The sequence below is a fragment of the Musca autumnalis genome, unplaced genomic scaffold (assembly GCF_047663935.1).
Source record: "Musca autumnalis isolate F117 unplaced genomic scaffold, ASM4766393v1 scaffold_3, whole genome shotgun sequence".
NCBI classification, from domain to species: domain Eukaryota; kingdom Metazoa; phylum Arthropoda; class Insecta; order Diptera; family Muscidae; genus Musca; species Musca autumnalis.
The window spans coordinates 198,204,285-198,231,989 of NW_027411866.1; the positions used below are offsets into that span (position 1 = coordinate 198,204,285).

The 27,705-nt window shown below is 40.3% G+C and overlaps 1 protein-coding gene across 3 annotated transcripts in view; it reads left to right on the forward strand.

Annotated features, from left to right (window-relative positions):
* Positions 1-27,705, forward strand: part of wcy (WW domain-containing adapter protein with coiled-coil wacky) — a 32,682-nt gene continuing 4,977 nt past the window's right edge. The window contains exons 1-9 of one of the 3 annotated variants that reach the window (XM_073976197.1): positions 1-137; positions 311-994; positions 20,807-20,840; positions 22,461-22,734; positions 22,811-23,221; positions 23,292-23,367; positions 26,824-26,909; positions 26,977-27,069; positions 27,135-27,661. In XM_073976197.1, the coding sequence (XP_073832298.1) occupies positions 954-994; positions 20,807-20,840; positions 22,461-22,734; positions 22,811-23,221; positions 23,292-23,367; positions 26,824-26,909; positions 26,977-27,069; positions 27,135-27,661 (1,542 nt within the window). In that variant the 5' untranslated portion in view covers positions 1-137; positions 311-953. Of the gene's footprint in view, positions 995-20,806; positions 20,841-21,479; positions 21,908-22,460; positions 22,735-22,810; positions 23,222-23,291; positions 23,368-26,823; positions 26,910-26,976; positions 27,070-27,134; positions 27,662-27,705 lie in introns of those variants that run through there. The other 2 variants (XM_073976196.1, XM_073976195.1) reach the window with 2 other exon arrangements.

The following is a 27,705-nucleotide window of genomic DNA, read 5'->3' on the forward strand; positions in this document are numbered from 1 at the left end:
ACAGTGAAGTTGGTTGCAGTTGATTTCACGGTCCTCCTATTCCTCCATTCGTAAAATTTCACTGTCCTCCTATTCCTCCATTCGTAAAATATCCATTTTTCCGAGTAACCGCATAATTTTTTCAGTCGAGTAGTCAAGTGAGTTGTAGAGGAATCAAAAAAGAAAAGGAAATTGAAATCTATTTAATTCTTAAACAATTTTTTCACAATAATTTGTAAAAAATACGCCTACTTGATAACGCAAATTCATTTGCAATTTGTTTGCGTTTATTATTTGCTTGTTTTTGACCATTTAATTTGGGTTAAAGAAGATATGGCCAGCAGCAGCAAAAGATAGACGTCTCGTCGTTGTCGTCGTCTCTACGTACTCGAAAATCTCTCAATTGACGTGAAAATTCAGTACAGCGCTTTGAAAGTAGAGAAAACACGTTCCAGAGTATTGGGGGCCTAAAAAAGTAATAATTCCTATATTAGAACTACACAACATACGGTTTTGTTGTTGTCGTAGTGCTGTGTCGGCCGTCGCCATATATTCTATAAACGATCTTTTTTAATTACAATTGTGGAGATTGTTTAGAAGAATTTCGTGCGAACGTGCGGCGACAGGGAATGAAAAAATAAGGTGTAACCTCTTTTTACGCTGCCAAGAAGAAGAAAACTTACAAATATTATAACATTTGCAAAATTTCCGGGCCTCAAGGAAACTTTTGAAGAGACGAAAAGTGCGGCACAGATTGTCGTCGCAGTATATTCGAGGCCCATAGACTTTGCATTGCAAAGAATCGGAAAGAAAAAAATCTTATTGACTTGTACTTGGAGGAAGGAAGTAAAAGGCCCAACGGAATCATCAGCAGCAAAATACAGAACATTTTTCGGCCATACCGTGCCCCGCAGCAGCATTGATCGTGAGTCGTCGTTAATCGGAAAAAGGAAACTGGCGTAAACTTTGCATTGATGGTAATGCATGCTAGAAAACCGCAACGCATGAACGATGGGTAAATAAACTATTTTTCTAAACATTTTCTTTATACACATATTTATCTTATTTCCATTAGCAGAACGAGCAGCATAATCGGCATTTTCCCCATTAACTAGCGTTTTTATTTTGCTTTGTTCTTCTTATTTCACCTCGAACTAATGCTGCTTCTGCTGTCATTTCTTTTCATATCATTTTTTTCGTATACACCATCACTACTTGGGGCAGCTCTGCCACTGAGCAGCCAGCTATGTGGAAAATACGAAAAAGAAGAAGAAGACAAATAATAGCAGTAGTGGCAGCAACAGCAGGTATTTTTATTTGAAGGCAGTAGCAAAAAATGCAAGATTTTTAACAAAATTATGTTTTCGATATATTTCACGTGTTTCAAAAGGGAGTTTTCCTTGAACAAATCTTGTGATGATATTCCTAATGTGCAACGGCATCTACACACCGACCAATAAAAGCAAAAAGCAAAACTTCTTTAGCTAAACGCAGTCGCTGAGGTTAGTGTGGGGTTTCCTTCGTTTTGCCCCCACCAACAGTGCAAAAGAAGTCGAAGAACATCTATTTTGTATCTTTTGCTGCTGGTCGAGTGCCGTCTGTCTCCCCCCACTCACCTCAATATAAGTACATTTTGTTGCTTCATGTTTTTTTTTTTTTTTTTTAAATTCTCCGTTCATCACATACAATTCTTCTGCGACGACGACAACGGTGTCGTTATACGTATAGAAAGTCTGTGTATGGAGTCTGTGTATATCTATAATAATTTTGATTACTTCTTCCTTTGTGCCGTGCTGTAATTTAAGTTATCTTACGACGGCTAACAATTGTACGACGTGTGAGTTTGTTAATGTGCGGTTCTAAATAATAATAACAATAAGAAAACGAAAGAAACATATTCTGCTGCCACATTCGCAGCATCGTCGTCGACGCTGTTGACTTTCGTGTCATCCGTCGTCTGTCCATCAATTGATTCTTTTTTACTATCCACAGAGGAAATTATTTGCATTTTATTGTTGAATTAACTTTGTTTTTGTCAATTTTGTTGCAACTAAAGTGCAGTTTTAAGATTTATAAAAATTCATTGCATTTTTGTAATTAAATTTTCGAAGAGACGTCCTGCTTTGTGGAGTGACCTTAAGTGAATATACAGTGCACACAGTGCCATCAACTGTGGAGTACAATGAACTATTTTTCATTCAACTACACCCAAATCTGTTAAAGAAAAGTCTTTTTAACTTATTCCCAGCTTCTTTACTCCCTGGAATACTTTAAAATTACCTTCATGCACTTGTTACCTTTGCACTGCTTTCCCAAAGTCCGTGCACCAAATATGGGTACTTGGTCTTCATCTTGGTCCAATTCTTGCCATTTTCGTTAACAGCCTAGTCGAATCTATAACTCCATATCTTTAATCTATGTACTTTTCTACATGACCTTCTTGGTCCGTTTTCGCATATGTCAAAATTGAAACCTAAAAACTCTAAACTATATCACTATATCCGTATATTGATTTACAATATCCCGCCATGGAATTGACAATTAAAATTACGCATGTTTTGTAAAATTTGTTAGATGTAAAACTGATTTTACGCTCCACTCTTTAATGTCAAGAATCTCAGGTCAGGGATTGACAACTCAAAGCACAACTGTATCAACATAATTTTTCAAAGAAAAGATCTTCACCATCCCGAACGTAGTTGAGCCAAAACTACTCTGGTTTGTCGTGGCAGCTGACGTTCCTCAACTGCGATAGATGGGGGATGTATTTCGAGGACTTTATTCTCACTATAATTGCTTAAGGCCTTGGCAATTGCATCCGTGTGAATACTATTTAAATCTGCTTGATACGCTTGTTGATCTAGGGGTTCTCTCCTGTATCGTTGGACCTCTCCCTCTAGAGCATGGACATCCTTCCTGATCTGCCTGTATGTGTCGGGCCTACCCACAAGATGGTGATTGGGATGGCTCACACGGTAACATCCAAGCAGGTACTGCAACGAAAGCAACTCATTGTGTTGCTGTACTGGAAGAATCTTTGTCTCCTCATGTAGATGGTCCACTGAAGACTTGAGGCACCCTGTTGCTGTTCTCAGGGCGGCATTCAGATAAGTTTGAAACTTTCCTCATTGCGCATCACATAAACTAGCGGGCCGAACTGGTGCCACATAGCTGATAACAGACCGACGTATCGCGTTATATGTCTTCAACAAGGTTTCTTTATCTGCACCCCAAGTGTTGACGGACCTTGTTCCTACTATTCAGTTTATCGCAGATAGCTGCGGCATGCGCGGACTACGTGAACGTGTTGTCGAATGTGACCCCTAAAATTTTAGGGCGGCTTGTGGTCGGAATACTGCTACCATTGACCACGACATTAAACTCTCTTTTCACTTGCGCCTTACATGTGGTGAATTTGTAAGGTCGTAGATTTAGTCGCGGATATCTGCATCTTTCTCGAGTGTAAAAATATGGTAAAATGGGTTAAATAGGAGTTCAGTCTTCTACAGATGTCATCGGGGATGTAACTGACGCCAGGATCGTACAATCATCCGCATACGTTACGATCTCGATGCCGTCTGGAGGGGGCGGAATACAGTGTGGGTGTTGTCCGTATCATCCTAGAATTGCAGCGTGACCATATTCGGTTTTGTGCCATGAATTGGCTGCCATCTCCTGCACTACGAGATTCAAGGCAGTGTGTGGAGCGGTGTTCATGGCGTTGCTTAGTTTATGGAGACACGATGTTTTGCTCATAGCATTCCACCACACCAGAGAATCATAGTCTCAGTCTCCAACTTTTTCCAATGGAGTTCTTGCATGAATATGAAGGTATTAGCTCTATTGGTGCTTTCTTCTAAATTTCTATTCTATGTTAATTGGTGGTTCAGAATAATGTCGAGGTACTTGCCTTCTAAACAGGTGACTCAATCAAGCATCGGTAGGATGAATGATTTGACATTCCCCTTGTTCGTAAACAGATGGCTTCATTTTCAAGACCATTGTTGTGTGCACATCTCGATAGTTTGACTAGAGCTCCTTGCATGAGTTCCGGTAGTGATCCAATAGATCTCCATATTTGCTTGTATTTGGGCAGGTCAGGAACATTACTCCTCTTCCTCATTTTCGGCACTGTTCGTTGTTTGGGTTATGTTGATTTGGATCATCAGTAACTTCGTACGTTTGATGATTTATTGTGACCATTTAGTTCTTTATATTCGACATGTTTCAGTATTATCTCATCTCGTCTCTGTTTGTGATATATACAATGTATATATATATATATACCTTTTTTGCTACTCCCTTTGCGACTTTTGCCCTCAGTATTTGACTTCGGACAAAAATGTGTATAGAGTTTGATGTGTGATGCTGAGAGGTATAAAACATAATCTCCCTTTTGGGCCAGAGTCCGTGCCTACAAAACACTGCAATACTGATGGAGATTTATTTATGTCGATATGTTTGTTTTCTCTGAGCGGAAAACCTATTGTTAAGGCCCGTGACACTTTTTTTTACATCTAAACCTACTGCAATGGTTTTAAAGGCCCTAGGAGACCCCTAAGAAACTCGATATTAAGCAAAGGCTATAAACAGGAAACAGAGGCAATCGAACACTATGCCTCTGCTGTATGCTCACACGCCAAACTCCGGGTGGAATCGTGATCAAATAATGAAACATTCTTACAATAGTTGAAGATTACTTCACTCGAAATTTATGCTTAATCTAACGCTTTTGACCTCCACGCCATGATATAGCCAACTTCGTGAATTTATCTTCAACTATAAAGTCGTTGTTTACAATAGTAGCGTAAGATGTACATACCTCCAGCCTTCCAAATAATAAACAAGTGGAAACACAAATCCTTCTCACTGATCGACCTCAAAATGTTTTCCACTGAACAATATTCTGTCCTGTTTTTCTTCTTTATGAGCCATTATGTTCATCTGGATTTTCATGGAGCATTGTCCATTCCCTAAAACAAGGCTAGCCCAGACCTCAATCTATATGTGTCATGTCAACGTAAATTGGTCCATCCTGGTTGCAATTATGCAAACGAAGGTGCAGTGTTAGCCAACACTTCAGTTAGAAATTTATTTCCGTAACTGGACTTTTTGGACTTTCTGGTATTGACAAAGTAGTGGTTTATAGAGCCAAAGCTATATGCATGTGAACAATATTTAATACAACATGATACCAACATAACTTGTTGAGCCTCAACTCTCTCCCGTAACACTCGACCTACCCTAGATGATATAAATACTTTCTGACAGGCCTGGTGTGGGAGCCTATGGGGAGGATCTCGAATATAGAGGGTTCACTGGATTCATGACTTGCATATTAATTTGTATTGTGCCTGGTTCCTTTTCGTCTGTCGAAACATAAAAATTCTGCAACCTTAAGTGATTTAACAGTTTAACAGATGTCGTTTAGTTCACAAGCAGAGCATGTGTTTGGGTATCGTGCTATAATGTCCACGCCTATACAAATTTAAGAGATTACACCGTCCTGATTTTTTTTATTTAGTTGCACTAAAATCGTGCTACTCCAGAGATGGAGCTTCCAGCAAACACGAATATTACAATACGTTTAGTTTACATTTCATTTTTTATACTTCATTATAAGGAATCTACAAAAAATCTCCAATTGACTCTATCCTGCGCCATGTGCCGTATTTGGGACCAGGATAGACCTCGGTTTTGGTGTTCAGCTTCCACTGATCAGCGCCAAGTGCCTTTTTGTCTGTCTACATATCGTTTTCCTTGAGGGTTCCATTGCAGATTGGTTTTAGCGATGTCATCAACACGTTTACGTATAGTGTGTCCGACCCATCACCACTTCCGCTGTCGAATTTCTTGTGCTATTGGTCTCTGGTTACTTATCGTAAGCAAGTCACTTTTGGTAATACAGTCGGGCCAAAATTTGCGATGAATTCTATACTTGAGCAAGGGAAGCATATGCGTGAATTCCATACTTTATGTACACGTCTGCATTCGTTCCACCGTCAGTTGAAATTTTGCTACCAAGGTATATCAAGCTATTGACGACAGCAATTTCAGCCCCACTAGGATTAACGGAGATGTGTTCGCCGTTCTGATTCGCATAGACTCCGGCTTTGAGGCATTTATTTTTAGCACGAATCTGCGACCATTTTCATACAACCTGTCCAGTTCGCGATGAAGGCCTTCGAACGAGTGTGACATTAAGCAGATGTCGTCGGCGTAGTCCAAATCGTGAAGTCTTTGGTTAAGATGCCATTTGATGCCTGATGACGCTTCCTCGTTTGTAAGCTTTAGGACTTCATCCAGTACGATTAAAAAAGGACAGGCGAGAGGATGCAGCCCTGTCTTACGCCGGTGCTTATAGTGAATGGCTTGCTCTCTTGTCCTTTGAAGCGGACTTTGCATGGTCACCACGGTATAGTTCCTTTATTAGCGATATTAGCTGCGCCGGGATGCCGATGTTATGTAGTGCTGACCCAATGACATGCCTGTTTATAGTGTCAAATGCTCTCTCGAAGTTAACAAAGAGTAGAAAAAGTGGAGAGTTGAACTCGGATGACTGTTCTATAATTATCCTTAAGGTGTTTATGTGGTCTATACATGAGCGGTTCGGTCGCAATCTGCTTTGTTCGTTGCGGAGGGATGACTCGATGGCTGGAGATACGCTGTCCAATAAGATCAATGCTACCACTTTGTTTGTGGTGTTCAGAAGGGTGATGCCTCTCGAATAACGGCATTATACCAAGTCACCTTTCTTCGGTAGGGTTATGATAATTCCTTCTTTCCACTCATCTGGGAATCTGCATGAGTTCCATGCCTCAACTATGAGGGGTAGAATATGGTTGGCTATGGAAGGAATATTCTTAAAGATTTCAGGTAGGAGCATGTCTGATCCTGGTGCTTTACTATTTCTTAACTTTTACATAGCATATATTATCTCAGTGAGTGTAGGTGGTGACGTTCCTATATCCCGCCTGGGATTTCTTCTGGTATTTGTGGTATTTGTTATAAAATTACCATTGCTGTCTTTGATATTTGGTTTAATTGTAAGCTTTGTGCCGTTAAATATTTTGATCACTGCATATGCCTCACTTGTTTTGCCAAGAGCTGCCGCGTTCTCAACCTGTCTCGCGATATCTCGTAGGTATACTCGATGGTCAGAGCGAACCATTTTTTACTCTGTGTTTCAAGATTATTGTAGTTGTTTTTTTATTTGTCTGATTTGGTCGACATATTTTCTGCAAGGAGGACTGCTTTGGCTTTTTGGCGTTCTTCAATTTTTTAACCAGTGGGGTCTCCGATCCATGGTGTTGTGTTGTGTTTACTAACATCTAATGTCTTATGTCCCACTTGGATACTACAGGCGTCTTTTATATTTCTCCAATTGGTGGTCTGCCTGGTTCAATTTGGTATTCAATGTCATACTGAATTCATTTAAAGTTGCAGGATGTTGTAGGCGATGTACAATTAATCTTTTCTTGCATTAGACTACTTATAGCTCGCCATGGGCCGAAATTTTATAATACCGACCAGTAGTTGGTGGTCAGAGTATATATCAGCGACCCTTATTGTCTTTACGTCTAACAGGCACCCTAAAAATGTTCTGCTAATCAATATATGGTCTATTTGGCTTCTGGTTACACCGTCTGGTGATTCCCACGTGTGCTTATGGATCTCTCGGTGAGGGAATCTAGTTCCACCGACGAAAAGTTGATTGCCCATACACAGATCTAGAAGACGGTTACATTGTCATTACAAACATTGCCCAGGCCTTCTTTACCCATGATTGCCCGTAGGTTTATGTTGTCAGACCAGACCTTAGCATTGAAGTCTCCCATTATTATTTTAATATCGCTTTTCGGTATGTTCTTTATTTCGTCATTGAGTTGCTCATAAAAGGTGTTTTTGTCTTCATTGTCCGCTACTTCTGTGGGAGTGTAACACTGAATTATGGTAAGGTTTCGATATTTAGTGCGCAATCAAACTGTCATTAATCGTTCCGAAATAGGTCTGAAGTCCAGCATAGCCTTTCGCTTTTTATCAGTGAGCAGCAGAGCGACTCCATTAACGTGATTCTTCTGATGTTCACTGAAAAGAAAGTTCACATAAGCCTAGGATGTCTAATCTATATCGACTCATTTCGCGACATGTTTGAGCCAGCCGAGATGGTTCCAGTAGCGTCCTTACATTCCATGATCCGAATCGTGTCCGTGTGTGAAATCCAATTTGTTGTACCATGTTTACTAATCCATTTCTAAATATTTGTGATGTTTCGTTGATAATGTGTTTTTTGTGCTTCGACTTATCAGGCCTGCAAGCAACCTCCGTTTACGCTGAAGGGATGCGTTGTTTCGCCATTATTTGGGTTGGACACATTTGTATAGCGAGCCGCATGATGCATGGCAGACGCCCCCTGGGAGAACAGACGCTGACCCGAAAGCCGCTCGCTCCGAGACAGACGCTCTTGGGATTCACATTGGGTCCGCGGGGTTGTTACGACCGTAATCCCTTTTTTTAAAGAATGCCCCCGCGGCACCTTCCTAATTTTAGCTGAGCTATAAAGCCCTGATTTTAGCTGGGCTATAAAGCCACTCGCGTTTGCATAGGCACTTGATGTTTTCTTTTCTTAACGGCGACATTTTTGTGCTGTTGTACTGTCAATATTTTTGGAATTTCAAAAAAGAAAAACGCACTGCATCGGGGAAGTCCCTTTTCTATTCTATGGCTCTGCGTTTTGTTAATATTCGTTGACCATGCAACGTTACACGGCTGGAGGATATTCTTTCCCATTTCACCGAGCAGCTTGGTATGATTACGATAACAGAAGCCCTCGATAGATCAAGTGCCACGGTCCCGACTTTTTCTGGTTCAATCTTAGACGGATATTTGTGGTTATGGTGTATGTATGCTATGTGTAGTTCTGGGCATTCCCCTTTTCAATACCTCTCATGTCTCATTCATTTTTCGTAAGGCATATAGATTAGAGTTGGGCAATCTAGTTCCTAGTTCCTTGTACTAGTTCCAAAACGTATGAGTAACATCATGAAATATAACGTGTGATAGTAAGTATACGCAGTTTGTTCAAAGAAAAAATGTGGGCCGTTGGAACTGCGAAAGGAACTAGATACTTCCAAATAGTTCCTTTGGCACAACTCTAATATAGATATTGGCTAGGCTCTAAAGGTTGTTGTTGTTGTAACAGTGTTTTTGTTATGTTTATTTGTTCGTTCCTCTGTTCAATCTGGCTCTGGGTCTATCTCCAGTTCAAGAAAAGTGGCTGCTTCGATGGGATGTAGCCATAGATCCACTGGAGTTAGATGGGTAGGTTTGGCGGGGCAGTTAAAAAGGTGTTGTGTGTCGTGCGGGCCCATGCCGCATACTGGGCAGATGTCTTGCACGGCGCGATCGATTTCCGCCCAATAAGAATTTAGGCGACTGCAATATCCCGAGCGTAGTTGAGCCAAAACTACTCTAGTTTGTCGTGGCAGCTGACGCTCCTCAGCTGCGATAGATGGAGGATGTACTCCGAGTACTTTATTCACACTATAATTGCTTAAGGCCTTGGCAACTGCGTCCGTGTGAATGCTATTCAATCCTGCTTGATATGCTTGTTGATCTAGGGGTTCTCTCCTGTATCGTTGGACCTCTACCTCTAGAGCATGGATATCCTTCCTGATCTCCCTGAATGGGCCGGGCCTACCCACAAGATGGTGATTGGGATGGCTCAGACGATAACATCCAAGCAGGTACTGCAACGAAAGCATCTCATTGTGTTGCTTTACAGGAAGAATTTTTGCCTCCTCATGTAGATGGTCCACTGAAGATTTGAGGAGGCACCCTGTAGCTGTTCTCAGGGCTGCATTCTGGCAAGTTTGAATCTTTTTCCAGTTCGAATCACACAATCTCGGGGACCAGACTGGGGCCGCATAGCTTACCACAGACCGACCTATCGCGTTATATGTGGTCAACAAGGTTTCTTTATCTGCACCCCAAGTGCTGCCGGCCAGGGACTTGAGGACCTTGTTCATACTTTTCAACTTGTCGCAGATAGCTGTGGCGTGTGCGCACGACGTGAATGTAGTGTCGAATGTGACCCCTAAAATTTTAGGGCAGTTTATGGTCGGAATTCTGCTACCGTCGACCACGACATTCAACTCACGTCCAAACTGCGCTGTCCATGTGGTGAACAGAGTGGCTGTAGATTTTGTGGGGGAAATCTGCATATTCCTCGAATGGAAAAAGGTGGTAAGATCAGTTAAATAGTTGTTCAGTCTCTCACAGATGTCATCAGGATAGGTACCCGACGCCAAGATCGTGCAATCATCCGCATACGTCACGATCTCAATGCCGCCTGGAGGGGGTGGAATACAGGAGAGGTAGAGGTTAAACAGTTCCGGAGATATCACCCCACCTTGGGGAACTCCGTGTTTCACTCTACGGGGTTTGGACTTCTTATTCCTGAATTCCACGTACGACTGGCGACCACACATATAGTTGATTATCCAGACTTGGCCGGAGGGTTGTCCGCTCAATGTCCTCAAACAGCGTGGAGTGCCTGACTGTATCAAAGGCTTTTGATAAGTCAAGTCACTGTTCTATCGCACGGCCGTCTCTGGTTGAGTCCTTGACAAATACAGTGGTGTGAAAAATAATAAGGACAGTGACATTCACAACTTTTGGTCGCTCCTAAAATGTGTAAAATAGAAGAATTTGCGATGGAAATTTGTTTTTGAAAATGTACATGTATTGCAATAAGAAATCCCGTTACGATTTTGTTTTCTTTCTGTTTAGGTTTTATACAAAACAAATATTTTTCGTAAAATCCGTGATTTCTGCTGTGAAAAATAATAAGGACAGTTTTTCCTTTTAGTAAAAATAAATTGATATTATTTTTTTGTGATTCTTTCCTGTAAGTAAAAGTTTAAAATGAATTAATTTCTATTCATTAAATGTTAAATCTACCGGTATTTTCTGGTTTTGTTTGCAAATATGGGTAAAAATACGCATTGTTATCACGCTACTCGAGAAATCATTAAATGTTTACATAAAGAAGGAAATTCATACAGAAAAATTACATAAAAAGCTTAGAATCTTTAAAAACAATGGTGGAGGATGCAGCTAAGTGAACTTCAAAGATAAAAGTCGTAGCAGAAATCCAAAAATTGCACCTGTAATAATAAATGCGTTATTCGATGATTCAAAAAGATCCTTTTACCACATCTTTACAAATAAAAAACTAGTTAAATATTAATTTTGACGCATCAACAACTCCTAAAACACTCTGGGGTGGCCACATTAGAGCTCACAGTGTCAGAAAAGTATCATTTTAATCAAAAAATTATACACTTCCCACCTAGTGGTGTAGGGTATAAAAATATTCAGCAAATAATACAGGTTGCTAGAAATCACATCGCTTGGTCTAAGAAAAATTGCGTACCATTCTTTGGTCTGATGAAACCAAATATATTTTTTTGTTCCGATAGAGGAGTTTATCAGGTTTGAAGACCTAAAAATCAATAATATAACCCAAAATATACTCTGAAGGCGGCTAAATATGGCAGAGGTAACAGCATGGTGTGGGGCTCATTTTCTTACTATGCTGTGGGGTCTCTATACAGTATTCAAAGTGTTTTTGAAATCACTAGATTACATTGAAATTTTGAAAAATATAATTCTTCCGTATGCTGAAGGGGGTGTGCCTCTCAAATAAGTCTTCAGCAAGGTTAATGACCCAAAAATGACGGCAAACTGAAAAAAGGTGTTCCAGGATAATTAAGTTAAGTTGTTAGAATGGCCCATACAATCACTTGATTTGAACCCGATTGAAAAATGTTGTGGAATGAAGTTAAAAAATCAAGCAGGGGAAAGTGACTATCAAATTATGGCGACCTTTGGCAACTTATACAGGTTGCGTAGGATGCGATACCAGTAGAAAAGTGGCAAAATTTGGTCGACTCGATGCCCAGACGATGCGCTTCCGTTTTAGAAAACAAAGGATCGTCTACAAAGTATTAATGACACTGAAACACTTTATCTACCATTATTTAGTAAAAACCTGCATTAATTTCTATTAAGTTTGGTCCTTATTAAAAGATGTCATGAAGTGTCCTTATTATTTTTCACACACCAAACTACGACAATTCGCATAAAATATAAAAGATAAATAAAATATGGTTACAAGCAATCAAAATATTTGTATAATACCTTTCTTAACATTTTAAGAAAACAATAAATTTTATAAACTAATGTAATTTTCACTTTTTTAGTCAGTTTTTAATGTAATCTTGGTTATGGATTAAAGTGTCCTTATTATTTTTCACACCACTGTATGTGTGGTAATGGCGTGCAGCGCAGTTGTCGTGCTGTGCTGCTTACGGAATCCATGCTGATGATCGGCAACTTGATAGCTGTTTCTGATACTTGGGAGGACTAAGGCCTCAAGGGTCTTTGCTACGGGCGACAAAAGCGAAATCGGCCTGTACGATTCACTTTTGGTGGCATCCTTGCCGGGCTTCCGTAGTGGGACTACCCTGCCCATTTTCCAGACTTCGGGAACAATGAGGTTGGATAGCGACAAGTTGAGAACTTTAGTGAGAAACTCCACTCCCGGCACATTCAGCTGCTTGAGCATGATTTAGCGTTCCTGATGGCATTGGCAACATCATCCATTGTAAACTGTGGTGGTTCATCCTCGGCAGGAAGAGATCTGATGCGACGTAATACTCTTCTCTTGGCCCTGTCACTCTCGGGGTGCTCGACAAACTGTCGATTGAAATAACATGCGCACCTCTTCGGGTCAGTCAACGTAACGTCCCCAAACGTGACAGAGGTCCTACCTTCCTTTCTTCCAGGGTTCGAGAGTGACTTAACCGTTGTCCACAACTCACCTATACCGGCTCCAATGTTGCAACTCTTCAGATGATTTAACCACTCGATATTAAGCAAAGGCTATAAACAGAAAATGTACGCAATCTAACACTATGCCTCTGCTCTTTGCTCACACGCCAAACTCTGGTTGGAATCGTGATTAAATAATGAAACATTCTTGCAACAGTTGGAGATTCCTTCACTCGAAATTTAGGCTTAATCTAACGCTTTTGATCTCCACGCCATGATATAGCCAACTTCGTGAATGTATCTTCAACGATAAAGTTGTGTTTTACCATCGTAGCGTAAGATGTACCTCCAGTCTTCCAAATATTGAACAAGTGGAAACACAAATCCTTCTCACTGATCGACCTCAAAATGTTTTCCATGTTCAACAATATCTGTCCTGTTTTTCTTCTTTATGAGCCATTATGTTCATCTGGATTTTCATGGAGCATTGTCCATTCCCTAAAACAAGGCTAGCCCACACCTCAATCTATTTGTGTCATGTCAACGTAAATTGGTCCATCCTGGTTGCAAGTATGCAAACAAAGGTGCAGTTTTAGCCGACACTTTAGTTAGAAATTTATTTCCGTAAAAGGACTTTCTGATAGTGGCAAAGTAGTGGTTTATAGAGCCAAAGCTATATGCACGTGAACAATATTCAATACAACATGATACCAACATGACTTGTTGAGCCTCAACTCTCTCCGGTAACACTCGACCTACCTTAGATGATATAAATACTTTCTGACAGGCCTGGTGGCCTATGGGGAGGATCTCGAATGTAGATGGTTCACTGGATTCATGACCTGCATATCAATTTTTATTGTGCCTGGTTCCTTTTCTTCTGTCGAAACTTAAAAGTTCTGCAACCCTAATTAACTGTTTAACAGATATTATTTAGTTCAGAAGCAGAGCCTGTGTTTGGTTGTAATGTACACGCCTATATAAATTTAAGACATTACACCGTCCTGATTTTAGCTGGGCTATAAAGCCTCTCGCGTTTACTTTGGCACCTGACGTTTTCTTTTCTTAAAAAAAACTTGCTTAGATGGCTTTTATATTAAACAGAACGTCTTGTTCCATAAGCCGAACTAAGAACGATCTTTTACTTTACTTCTCCAATTTTGGATGGCATGTTTTGTGATATCTTCTTCAACTTGGTCCTTCAATCGGAGTTTTGGAATTCCCTTGGTGCGTATACCATCGATTGGCTCGTATCCAAATGCCTTTTTGGCGGGGGCATCTTTATCCATCCTGCTGACATGGCCAAGCCAACGCAATCGTTGTAGTTCGATACGTTTTACTATATCGATGTCGGTCGGCTGGTATAGCTCGTGGTTCATACGACGTCGGTATTAACCGTCAACGCATATTGGTCCATAAATCTTTCGAAGAATTTTTCTCTCAAACACTCCAAGTTCTGCCTCATCTGCTTTCGCAAGTACCCATGCTTCAGATCCATACATAAGTACGGGTAATTATCAGTGTCTGGTAGAGTGTAAGTTTTGTTTGACGAGAGGTAATTTTACTTTTAAACTGTTTACTTAGACCAAAGTAGCATCTGTTGGCCAATATTCTTCTTCTTTTGATTTCAAAACTGATGTTGTTCGTTTTATTTATGACAGAGCCGAGGTAAGTAAAGTCATTTACTACCTCAAAATTGTAGTTCTGAACATCAACAGTTGGTCCGAGTCTACTGGACGTCTTGCGTGTTGATACCACAAACTTTGTCTTATCGCCGTTGACTGCCAGACCCACTTTGGCAGACTCTTTTTCAATAGGTGGCTGTTACGGATCGAGTTGATCGACCTATTATATCAATATCGTCTGCGTAGGCCAGTAACATTATATCCTTATTGTATATAATGCTATTTTTATCTCTATCGGTATATACATTCGCTTCTAGTATGACCTTTTCCAATAGAATGTTAAACAGGTAACTCGATAGGCTGTCACCTTGCCTGAAACCTCGTTTTGTTTCAGAAGGTTCCGAGAGGTTCTTTCCTACTTTAACAGCTGATCTTGTATTAGCCAATATCATCCTGCATAATCTTATAAATTTTGCAGGGATACCAAACTCCGACATGGCTTGAAACATCTTTGGTCGAATTGGACTGTCGAAGGCGGCCTTATAGTCGACGAACAGGTGGTATGTGTCGATCTGTCTTTCGTGGGTCTTCCCCAGTATTTGGCGCAGTGTGAAGATTTGGTCAATTGTCGATTTACCAGGTCTAAAACTGCATTGGTATGACCATATGCACACAGTACACTCGACAGCACTTTGTATGCGATTGGGAGCCTACTTATGCCTCTGTAGTTTGCACACCTATTGTCTCCTTTCTTGTGTACGGGACATAGGAGGCTGAGGTTCCAATCGTTAGTTATGCTCTCTTCCTGCCAAATTTCTGTAATTAACTGATGCATACTCCTTATCAGCATTTAGCTAACCGGTCTTGAACAGTTCGGCGGGCAGCCCATCAGCTCCTGCTGCTTTATTGTTTGTCAGCCGACTAATTGGTGTCATGACCTCGCTTTGGCTAGGTGGAAGACATTCAACGTCGTTGTTTGCGATTGGTTCTGGTGTATCTTCATCGCCGCCCATATTCCATACTAAGAGCTTCATGAAATGCTCCTTCCAGATCCTCAGTACCAGATTCCCTTCATGATCTTTGCGGGAAAATGTGCCTGCATCATACCCTTCAGTCTGGTGTTTTACACTCTGGTAAAATTTGCGGACTTCATTCTGACGCCTCCTCTCTCCTCTTCTCCCGATATTTTTCTTTCGCGCTTCGTGTTGCTACTGAATGCAGGGTTGCTCTGTATGCCGCGTTCTTTTCTTCAGTAGCCTTACGGCACTCCTGATCGTACCATAGATTTTTAGGTGGTGGTTTTTGGTACCCAAGCACAGATTTTGCGGCAGTTTGAAGTGATTGGGCTATTCTTTGCCACTGCGCTTCCACATTATCGGGACAAGCAGTGCCGTCTTCCAGCATGTGAGTCAGTTGAGCGGAATAGGCTTGTGCTATATGTTGTGTTTGCAGATTCTCGACTGCACTTTTGCCACAACATTAAGGCGAGTGCGTACCTTTGCTGCTACAAGGAAATGGTCCGAATCGATGTTCGCTCCTCGAATCGATCGGACATCTAAAACACTGGACGAGTGTTTTCCGTCTATCACAACATGATCAATCCGGTTTCTTGTTTTCCCACCTGGGGAATCTGGTGCTGCTCACTACCATGTTGATCATGCTTCGTTACCAACACGGCTGGTGGATATTCTTCCTTATGTCATCGAGCAGCTTGGTATGATTGGAGATAACAAAAGCCCTCGATAGATCAAGAGCCACTGTCACGACTTTTTCTGGTTCAATTTTAGAGGGATATTTGTGGTTATGGTATATGTATATGCTATGTGTAGTTCTGTGCATTTCCCGTAATCCATGTTTATGCCTCCACAATACCTCTCATGTCTCATTCATTTTTCGTAAGGCATATAAATCTTGGCTACGCTCTAAAGGAAGTCCACTTCGGTTCTTATGAGGCTTGCGTGGACGATTTCAACATGCTGTAGAACGTTACACCCAATACCTTGCGGAGTTAGTGGTCGGGATTAGGGTACCATCGACCAATATGGTCAGGTCGAGCCTCATTTCAGCCGTGCTGGTGGTAAACAGTGTTTCAGTAGATTAATGTACATAGTTATGTAGACATTTTACCTATCACATATGCCATTGACAATAGGACCCGAATCTCTGTTTCACTCTACGGGTCTTGGACTTCGTATTTCTGAATTCTACAAACGACTGTCGTCCACACTTATAGTTAATTATTCAACGTTTTAAACACGGCTCGAGGGAAGTGTTCTCTATATTCTCGAACAAGCTTGGTGGCGTGGTTAACGGTATCGAAGGCCTTTAAGAGCCACCACCCAGCAAAATGTTCGATGACAAATCATGAGTTGAATCATGGGTGCAAGTGACATGTCATCGGTGAAAATTCGGGTGAATCACCGATGACATTTACAAGGGAGTGACACACGCTTTTACCAATTCATTGCCATGGCATTTATCACCAGTTCATTGTCATGGACTTTATTACCGGTTCATTGTCATGCCATTTTGCACCAATCAGGAATGAAATTTGTAGTTCAATTATGTAATTTGTTGAACTAATGAGAATACAATTCGAAGATGATTTGTATCATCAGATGTTATTTTCCTTTATTTTTTATGTAGTTTTAAAAATTATATATTATATTGATCTGCCAAAATAATATTTATCTCTGGCTGCGAGACATTTCTTTCAATTTGGATTTCTGTTTTTCCAATATTCGGTGAATTATGTGTCAATCTCTGCTCCAGGCTCATCATTTGGGAAATCTAGTATAAATTTGAATCCTGTTGTTATTTTTAAACGACTTATATTTATCATGTTTAGGTGGCATCATTTATACTTACTTAGATTGTTTTTATTCTAAACAGAACATATTGTTCCATAAGCCGATCTTCTACTTTGCTTTTCCAATTTTGGCTGCCATGTTTTGTGATATAATATTCAACTTGGTCTTTCCATTGGAGTTTTGTCCTTCCCTCGGGTCGTATAACGTCAAATGGCTCGTATTCATATGCCGGTAGCATATTATCCATTCTGTTGACATGGCCCATCCAATGCAATTGTTGCAGCTCGATACGTTATACTATATCGGTGTCGGTGGTTGTAACAGTGTTTATTATTAAGTTTGTATGTTCGTTCTTCTTTTCAATGTGGCTCTGGGTCTATCTCCAGTTCGCAGAAAGTGGCTAATTCGATGGGATGTAACCACAGATCCACTGGAGTTAGATGAGTAGGTTTGGCGGGGCTGTTGAAAAGGTGTTTTGTGTAGTGCGGGTCGATGCCGCATACTGGGTGTGTCGGTAGCCAGCAGATAATGATTGGGATGGCTCTCACGGTAACACCCGAGCAAGTACTGCAAGGAAATCATCTCATTGTGTTGCTGTACTGGAAGAATCTTTGCCTCCTCATGTATATGGTCCACTGAGGAATTGAAGAGGCATTGTTTTCAGGGCGGCATTTTGACAAATTTGAATCTTATCCCACTGCGTATCGGTGTCCGGTCAACTGGTACAGCGCGTTTTATAGATCGGGTCTCTTTAATACATCTCTTTAATATCCGCCAAATGAAACAGGTTTCCAAACACAAAATATATTTCCCTTTTATTTTATAACAATTTGCATAGTATTTTTAATTAAAATATGCCAATTTTGCCACTACCAATCACTTTTATCTGACTTTTTTTCATTTTAACAATTACTTTTGTAAGTAAACAATTATTCGGGTACATGATTATTTGGTCATTTATTGTACGGGTAATGATTAATTTATTTGAACTCATGACAATATTATGACAAAGATCGGATCTTTCACCACTTCAATTTCACTCATGAAAATTCGATGAAAAGGATCGGATCTTTCACGACTCCCTTTGCACTCATGTAAAAGAACCAGTGAAATCATGATTTTACATGGAACCACTTCCATTTAATTTTGCTGGGCATGACTATTCGGTAGCACGATCTGCTTTGGTTCAGTGCTCGACTGATATCTGTGGATATAATGCTGTTTATTTGTTTGTGTTCGTAAACAAACTTGTAATAAATGGAATATTTAGGTAAATTTTTTGGTACCTCCTCTACAATTGCCCGAATTGCGCACAGATCCCGTTTAAGAAATTATTTCGAAAATCGTATTATGGTTCAAATTTTCCAATTTCATTTTCGGAAAGTTCATATTTCTCTCTAAAATGTAGCGCCTATTTAGCCATCGTTCCATAGTGGTCTCATGTTAGTCACCTAATATGATTTAGGATTGATATGAGAGAAGTCTCCCTTGTCCCTTCTGGGATGTTTGTTCAACTAGTATTTCCTCGTAACTTGATAATGTTTGAAAATTTATTGTACAGATTAAAATAATTTAATTTTAAGGTCCGAATTAAGATAGTCAGTTGGACCTATACATGGAACATTAGGTCCACTGCTCCTGGTAAACTGCCAGTAAAACCAATATAAATGTTTTATTTATTGTTTGTTTCCCATTTTGGTTCTAAGGTTCGTTTAGTAACACTGTGTGTAATTTCTTGGGTCATGGAAAATTAGAAAAATTCCGACAGCGCAGCGGAATAGAAGACAAAAAGACAGGCACGTGTCTTTGTGTTTTTCTTGGACCCCAAAAACTTAAGGCCTCGATGCCAGATTTGATCATTTTATCAGACTCATATCTTCCAAATCGCGATGTTGTAGCTCTTGTCATAAAGATCACATAAAATCCATCAAACTTCATTCTTAATGTCAAAATCCTTTGACCGTTTCCACCAGATTTAGATGAGGTTCTAGTGTGGACTCAATCGGTCCACTCCTTCGGGTACCTCCCACACAAAATTTCGGAAAAGTTCTTTGATTTTTGTTGTAGCAACTTCTTTTCACTGCCCCGCTAACGACGGAACATGTCTCAATAGGGGCAAGTCCGTACTTCCTGAGAAAATAGCTTGAAATCTGCAAAAAAAACCCCTATGACATCGTGTGTAGTGGTTGGAGCGCAAGACAACGGAACGGATCAACCGATTTTGTCCAAAATTTGGCATTGGTAATATTTTGTTCAAACATAGTTTAAGTTCGAACATAAGCCATATCGGTCCACTCCTTCAGGTACCTCCCCCACAGATGTTCAAAAATGTTCGGAAAAATGGTTCGCACGATAACTCTTGAAGGGAGTGAAGGGTCCATACCTTACACATCCTAATATATCTATCAGTTCGAAGATAGGCAATACCGGTCCACAACTTCCGGTAGTTCCCCCGAATATTTAAAAAATGTCACTTAAAAGTTATGCACGATATCTCCTGAACAAATTTGGTCCAAACTTTGGATCTCCTAATATTTTGTCCAAATTTAGTTTAACTTCTAAAATGGGGGTACCTTAGGATACCTCCTCCACAAAAGTTCAACATTTGAGTCTAAATGCAGTTTAAGGACTGTTCGAAGATCCTTTGGAAATGTATACCGATGTTGTTCGTTGTGGTCCTGTTTACAGCGATATTATGTTTTCCGTGGACAGGTCCATGCTTCCTGACATACTGGCCCAAATGTTATACGATGACCCACTGAAATGACTAGTGGGCGCGATATCTATCGAAAAGATGTGACTGCCAAAATAAGATCCACTTCCATAATGGACAATGTCGGTCCATTCCTTTAAGGACCTCCTCCGCAACATTTTTCAACTTTAATCCTAATCTATATTTTCGTCGGCAAGTTCAAATGTCCAAAAAAGGCCACAAAATAATTAAAAGACCTTTAATACAATCGATCTGACCGTAGATGAAAGTTTCAACTCATACAGGCTGAGGGTATATCTCTGTCGGCACTGATACTTTTTTACTTGTTTAGTTGGCTTTTGCTTAAATTATGAAAGGTTTAATATCTATGGACCTAAACCCGACAAAATATTTTAAAATAAATTTGACCTTGACGATTTTGACTTTAGAGTGCAGTTTGATGGATTTTTTGTGTTCTCAACATATGTTCTTTATGTCAAGAGCTACAACATTGCATCCGAAAGTAAATGAAAAATCTTAACGGTTTGGATGATATGAGCCTGACAAAAATTCCCTTTTTTTTGGCCGTTTGAGTAAATAAAAATTCTTAACTGTTTGGAAGATTTGGGAGCCTTTCAAAAGGATCCCTTCGTGCGTGTGATGGGTAAAAACGCCAGAACACATGAATTATCTTGCTTTACTTCTATCACGTTGCAGTATCCGAATATTGTTCATCTTTTTCGTGTCACACAGTGTACCCATACCTAATGTCACAGTCTTATAACATTCAGCTGTTCAATACAAACTTTTCGTTTATATGTAGTTTATTTATTATTAACATTTTTCTTTCCTGTTTATTTCAGCTACTTTGAGAAGCATCAATCTCATTCGTATCAGGTGAGTTTAAAAATATGATTTTATTATTTTGCTTGCTTATTTCAAGTTACTTTTCGAAATGCTATTATTATTTTGTAATTCGATATCATTTACATTAATTGGATCATACATAGTTTCTCACATCTGTTTTATAATTATTTATAAAAAGAAACACTTTGTTAAGAAGTACAAAATGAATTGCAACATTTTTTCATTTGATTGTTTTTGGTCGGTAAATACGAACGCTTAAGCGGCAGATGTAACCAATATCAATAATTCGAACACTTGAAATAATGTCAAAAATTTTACCATTCTAATAATAAATCTGGATTAAAATCTTTAACAAAGATATTTCTGTCAAAAAGCTAACTTTATTCTGTTACTATGGTTATCCTTTATCTCGTCTGTAGAGGTATTACTGTTCATTATTCTCGAAATTACAAAATGTTTCTTTAATTCAAACGCTCTATAAATACTTTTCTTCATTTTATCACAAAAATAAATACATTTAGAAAAATTGCAATGTTCTGTTTTGTTCGTTATCTGTTGTAAATATCCACTATTTTATCCTGTATCGTTAATTTCTATGTTTGTTTGTTTTTTTCTAATCATTCATATATTTTCCATTGACATTTCTCTGTGATATGGCATCATCGAAAGAAGTTGTTTTCATTGCAATGTATAAAATGTATCGAAATTCAAAAAAATAAACAGATATAAAAATATCCAATATCACTCTTTTTTAATCACACAATTGTGTTAGTCATCAGAACATTTTCATTTGAGTTAAAACGCGATAAGAAACCGATAAAGCCAGCAAATTGAATAAAATAGACCATTTCGAAAGTCAAATTCATCATCCGATAAAAAGTATATTCACCATATTGTGCAGCTGAAAACCAAAAACAAGAAAAAATCATACAAAACTTCAAAATAAACAAGGAGGGGGATTCAATACTCCTCCTTTACTCTGCCACACACAGTTGTTTATGTCTGCCACAAATAGTATTGCACTCGATATCACAACAACACTGGCAGCTGAATGTAATAAAAATGCTGCTGCTGTCGGACTGTGTCGCATCGTAGATGTAAGTAGTAGTGGTCATTCTTGCAGGATAACAACAGATTGAACCTTACACTGCTTACAACACATTTGTTTATTCTTTCAAGTTCTTTCTTTTTTTACTTTTATCCCTCTTTTGTGTTTGCTCTATTTTCCAACTATTTTCAAGCCTTCGAAAAAAATTCTTTTATATAATTTTGTAGAAAAGTATCGTCTCATTTCCATTACAATCGAACGGTTATCACTATTATTTGCATTGAATATTTCTTTGCCAGATTATTCTTTCTACACAAAAGATTCTTATTCTCTCTAACCATGTTCGATTGTAAAAAAAAATTCTTCATTTTGGTTTCATTTTATTTAATCTTCACTAGTTTTCGATTTATATATACACCACATTCCACACACTCTCACTCAAACATGTTTGAAATCATTTGAATATATTGGCGCTTTTTCGTATTTCATTTTTTTTAATTCACCCAAAACTAAAGAAAATACTTTTAAACGTTTTTGAATATTAATTTGGAAAATTTAAAAATAATTTGCATATTTTTTCTTTTATTTTTAATTTCATACAGAGTTCCAAATACAGTTCAAAACGAGACTATGAACGTGATCGCTCCTCAAACTATCGCGATCGCGACCTTTCTCCAGCTGGAGGTGGACCATTAAACAATGGTAACAGTTCTTATCGATCACAATCTCCTGAAATAGATTCACCATCATCGAGGGGACACGGTGGTTCACACGATATACGCGATCGTGGCGACCATCGAGGTGGTGATCGTTTCAGTTATATACAAAAAATGAGAGATCGGGATCGTGATATTTATAAAAAAGATAAATATTCAGGTGGGTCGTAAATATTGTCACCAACGAAACTATGAAATATTAATTGTGTTTGCTTTCCTTGTTACTCCTTTTCCAGATAAACGTGACCGGCGTGGTGATCGAGATTCTGAGTCGCATCGCACTAATCATGATAGGCTTGATCGTCGTGGTGGCGGAAGTGTAAGTGGAGCCAAGCTCTGTTCTTCCGGAGATAAACGTTCTGGTTCAGATGATCGCGATCGTGACCGTGGTGATCGAGATCGTGATCGTGACAGAGATCGTGATCTAAGGGATAGTAAACGTGATCGAGATTCACTGAGGGATCGTGAACGAGACCGTGATCGCGATCGGGACAGAGATCGTGATCGCGATCGTAGTGCACGAGGTGGTGATGATCGTGATCGCGATCGAGGAGGCGGTGGTGGTGGCGGCGGGAGTGGTGATCGTAATGATCGTGGTGAACGTATCGCCCGTTGCGGTGATTGGAGTGAACATGTTAGTTCGTCGGGTATGTTGTCTTATGAAACAGGTGCTTTGAAACATATTAGTATTAAATGTGTTTTTTTCTCGTCCTTTAGGAAAAATGTATTATTATAATTGTAAAACAGAAGTCTCACAATGGGAAAAACCAAAGGAATGGATTGAACGTGAGCGGTAAGTTGAAAAAAATTTGCAATTTTGTTAATCACAATATATACAGTTGATACACTTGACATCACGACCTGAAGGACAAGTAGGACAACTGTTCTCTATAGAAGTGATAGATGTGGTGTGGATTTGCTTTCGTAAATATAAGTTTGAACGAGAAACTGATTGAAAATCCGCTTGGCAATGAGTCGTTTAGGACGCCGAACATTTAAAACTACTTCTTACTTAGCTGACCCATTACAGAACATTTGTTCCATAGGCCGAACTAAGAAAAGATCTCCATTTCTCTCTATTTGTTGCTTCGCACTCTGGAATACCGCGCCTTTTCATCTCTTCATCCATTTGTTTGCGCCATCTATTCCTTGGCCTGCCAATTCTGCGGGCACCGCCAAGCGGTCCGTATTTATACGCCTTTTTAAAACTACAACTAGTGAAAATACAAACATGTGCACACATGGAGTCCAGGGTAGGATCCAGAAAATAGTGGCCTTAATGAGTTGGCGGTGCAGGAAACTAAGCTCAACAACTACTGCAGCTTACCGCGTTGTGATGGTTACAACGTACTGAGGAAGAGTCACACCAGAAGTGAGGTGAGGGATTACTACTATTGCACCAGTGTGTTCAACACAGACCTATCTCGCTTGAGCCTTGCTTAATGTATGGAATGTATGAAGGTATCAGTCAGGCGTGGAACTACAGAGGTAGAGTCGCTGAACTTATATATCCCGCCGATAAATAGCTGTACTCCCCCCCTTTTGGAAGGTCATAACCGTCTAGTCATGGGGGATTTGAATGCTCATGATTTGTCATGGCATTCGGTCCTTGGAAACGACCACAGGGATATAGCGCTGGCTGAGCAAATATATACATAGCTCTACGTTTTGCAAGGTCAATGAGGACGTCCCTACCTGAATGTCACAGTTCTGCAGACCACCATCGTGTCACCTGGCCTCACTCGGATCAGACCATCTCTCCATAATTGTCTCCATCAGCAGACCGGCCGATTTTATCACCTCTCAACGCCGCACTTTCGTCAATCAAGGGAAAGGTAATTGGCCGAGAGAGTTCACTGATAACCGCTTCAGAGATCTGTCCAACCCTTCTGATTTTGGGTAACAGAACGGACGTTCCGAGACTGCATCATTTCTTTAGCCGATTGCATGCTGGTAGAATGTCCGAAGTGAGATCAAACTTCCCAGCAGAGGATTAGCAAATGAGTGAGATGAGGTTCGTCGTGCCAACGAGTCTGTGAGCTGGCAGGGACGGAAGTTAACAAGTTGGTCGGTGAGCAGAAGGGTAACAAGTGCTTAAAATCATCTGAAGAGTTGCATCATTGGAGCCAGAATAAGTTAATTGTGGGCAACGGGTAAGTCACTCTCGAACTCTAGAAAGAAGGAAGACAGGACCTAAGTCACGTTTAACGACGTTACGCTGACTGATCCGATGTGGTGCGCAAGTGATAGGGCGAGGAGAAGAGACAGCATCATTTCTTTAGCCGCTTGCATGCTGGTCGAATGTCTGAAGTGAGACCAAACTTCCCAGCAGAGGATTAGCAAATGAGCGAGATGAGGATCGTCGTGCCAACGAGTCGGTGAGCTGACAGGGACGGAAGTTAACAGGTTGGTCGGTGAGCAGAAGGGTAACAAGTGCTTAAAATCATCTGAAGAGCCAGAATAACTTAATTGTGGGCAACGGGTAAGTCACTCTCGTACTCTAGAAAGAAGGAAGACAGGACCTAAGTTACGTTTAACGACGTTACGCTGACTGATCCGATGAGGTGCGCAAGTGATAGGGCCAGGAGAAGAGTACTACGTCGTAATAGATCTCTTCCTGTCGGGGATGAACCACCACAATTTACAATGATGATATTGCGAATTCAGGAACGCTAATTCTGATGGACTCTCCATGGTTAAGCTGAAACAGCTCGATGTGCCGTCGAGTCGAGTATTATCTCACTAAAGTTCTCAACATGTCGATAGCCACATACATCGTTCCCGAAGTCTCCGCTACTGAAGCGCCAGGCAAGAATGCAAAGATGATGAAGACCGATTTCACTTTAGTCGCCCGTATCGAAGACTTTGAAGGCTTTACTCCTCCCCAGCGGCAGAAATAGGAATATAGTTGCCGATCATCATGATGGCATCATGTAAGGACCACAATACGACAACAGCGCTACACGTCATTTCAACACAAGTTAGTCGAGGACTTAACCAGAGCAAGACGTGTGATAGGACAGTCTCGACTTATCAAAAGACTTTGTAGTCCGTGCTGTTTGAGGGCAGCAGGCAGACTACCCTCCGGGTAAGTTTGGAGCGCTGGGTAAGCCATTAATGTGTGGGCGCCAGTAGTACGAGGAATTCAGGAATAATAAATTCAAACCGCGTAGAGTGAAACAGGGAGTTCCCCAAGGTGGGTAATATCTCCGGAACTGTTTAAGATCTACCACTCCTATTCCACCCCCTCCAAGTGACAATGAGATCGTAACGTATGCACATGATTGTACGATCTTGGCGTCTGGTACCTTCCCTGGTGTCATTTTGTGAAAGGTTGAATTCATATTTGATCGTTCTTACCACATTTTTCCACGCGAGAAATGTGCAAATATCCGCCACTAAATCTACGGCCACTCTTTTCACAACATGGACTACAGTGGTGAAAACTGAGTTGAATGTCAACTAACTACCCCAAGATATTAGGGGTCACTTCCGCCAGCATGTTCACGTAGTCCGCGCATGCTACAGCTAGCTGCGACAAGTTCAAAAAGGTCTTCAAGTCCCTAGCCGGTAGCACTTGGGTTACAGATAAACAAACCTTTTTGACAACAAATAACGTCTGTGGTAAGCAGTGCGGCGCCAGTGTAGTCCACGAATTTAAGTGTAACGCAATGGAAAAATATTCGACACGGTGCATCCTCATGTCTTCAGTGGACATTCTATATGAGGAGTGCAGTAACACAATTGTATGCTCTTGTCAGTACTTGCTCGAGCCATCTTAATCCCCATATGGTGAATAGAACACCCACTCGAGGGAATCTTAATGATCTAAGAAGAGAAGATTTCCTAAAGATAGATACTCAAATACATCCAAAGGGATCTAAGCACTTGCAGAACTTCCAATTCTACGTTCCAGTGCGATCCGAACAACTCAGCAATCGTTGTATCTAAGTGTTACAAAACCAAGAACATCTAAAGCTACTCTAAGGCTCTTTAAGTAGAATTAAACCAAGGAAAACATTAACAGATCAAGGAAAACACAAGACCATCATTTTGAACGTACCCAACACATATTTTCCTGATGAAATGGCGACAATATTGACGTAATCTGGCCCATGGGAGGTCCCCTGCCGGCGCGTCTAGATATTAAATTAGATTTTTTCCCCGTCTGTAATAGCTTTACGATAAAAATTTCTCCATTTTTCTGTTTTAGTTTATGTAATGTAAATATAATTGTTTTTATTTGTAGTAATCTGGCGAGAGATCAACATCGCGAGAAAGACTATCGTGACAAGGAACGCGATAGGGATCGTGAGGAAAGATTTTCTAGATCATGTATGTAAACCCTCATTTTGTTATAGTGTATATACTTATCCATATGGCTCCCATTTTTTTTTTGCAGCATATAAACATTCCAGTTCTCGAGGCAATTCCCGACTGAGGTGGAACTATGATAATGATAGTGGACCACCAAATCACCGAAGACGCATTGATGGTATGGCAACAAGTTCTAATTTTGCATCTTCTATATTATAATTATATTTTTTATCTTTTTTTCAGGTCGCATTGCCGACAATCCAGACATGGATATCAGTCCCGGTGACTCAACTCCGACTTCGGAAGCTAGTTATTCATTAACGGGTACTCCAACAACATATGTCGGTGGCAATCAACACAACGACCAAGCATTGCCATCCACAACGGTGGTATTACCAAATGCATTGCCTCGTTTAGCTTCACATCCCAATGCCTCTAGTAGTAGTATGACATCTTCCTCTGTTAATGCCAGCAGTTTAGCATCATCTTCGTCGGGTGCTGCTGCATCAATGCATTATCCGGCCACTTGTCCGAATACAGCACCAGTTGCTGGATCTGTCGGTGGCGTGGGTGGCAGTTCTGGCATTGTGGTTGGTGGAGCTACTATGTTACCCGCAACTGGTCTTGCTTCAACAAACTTGGCAGGAACGATACCATCGACGGCCAACACTTTATCCAGTAGTGGCAGTAATAACAGCAATCATAGGAAATTGGATGCTGTAGCAGCATTACAACATCAAAGTCATATGGGCGCTGTTGGATCACCTAATGTAAGTCAGGCATTGCAATTTATTTTCCATTTATTCATTATTGG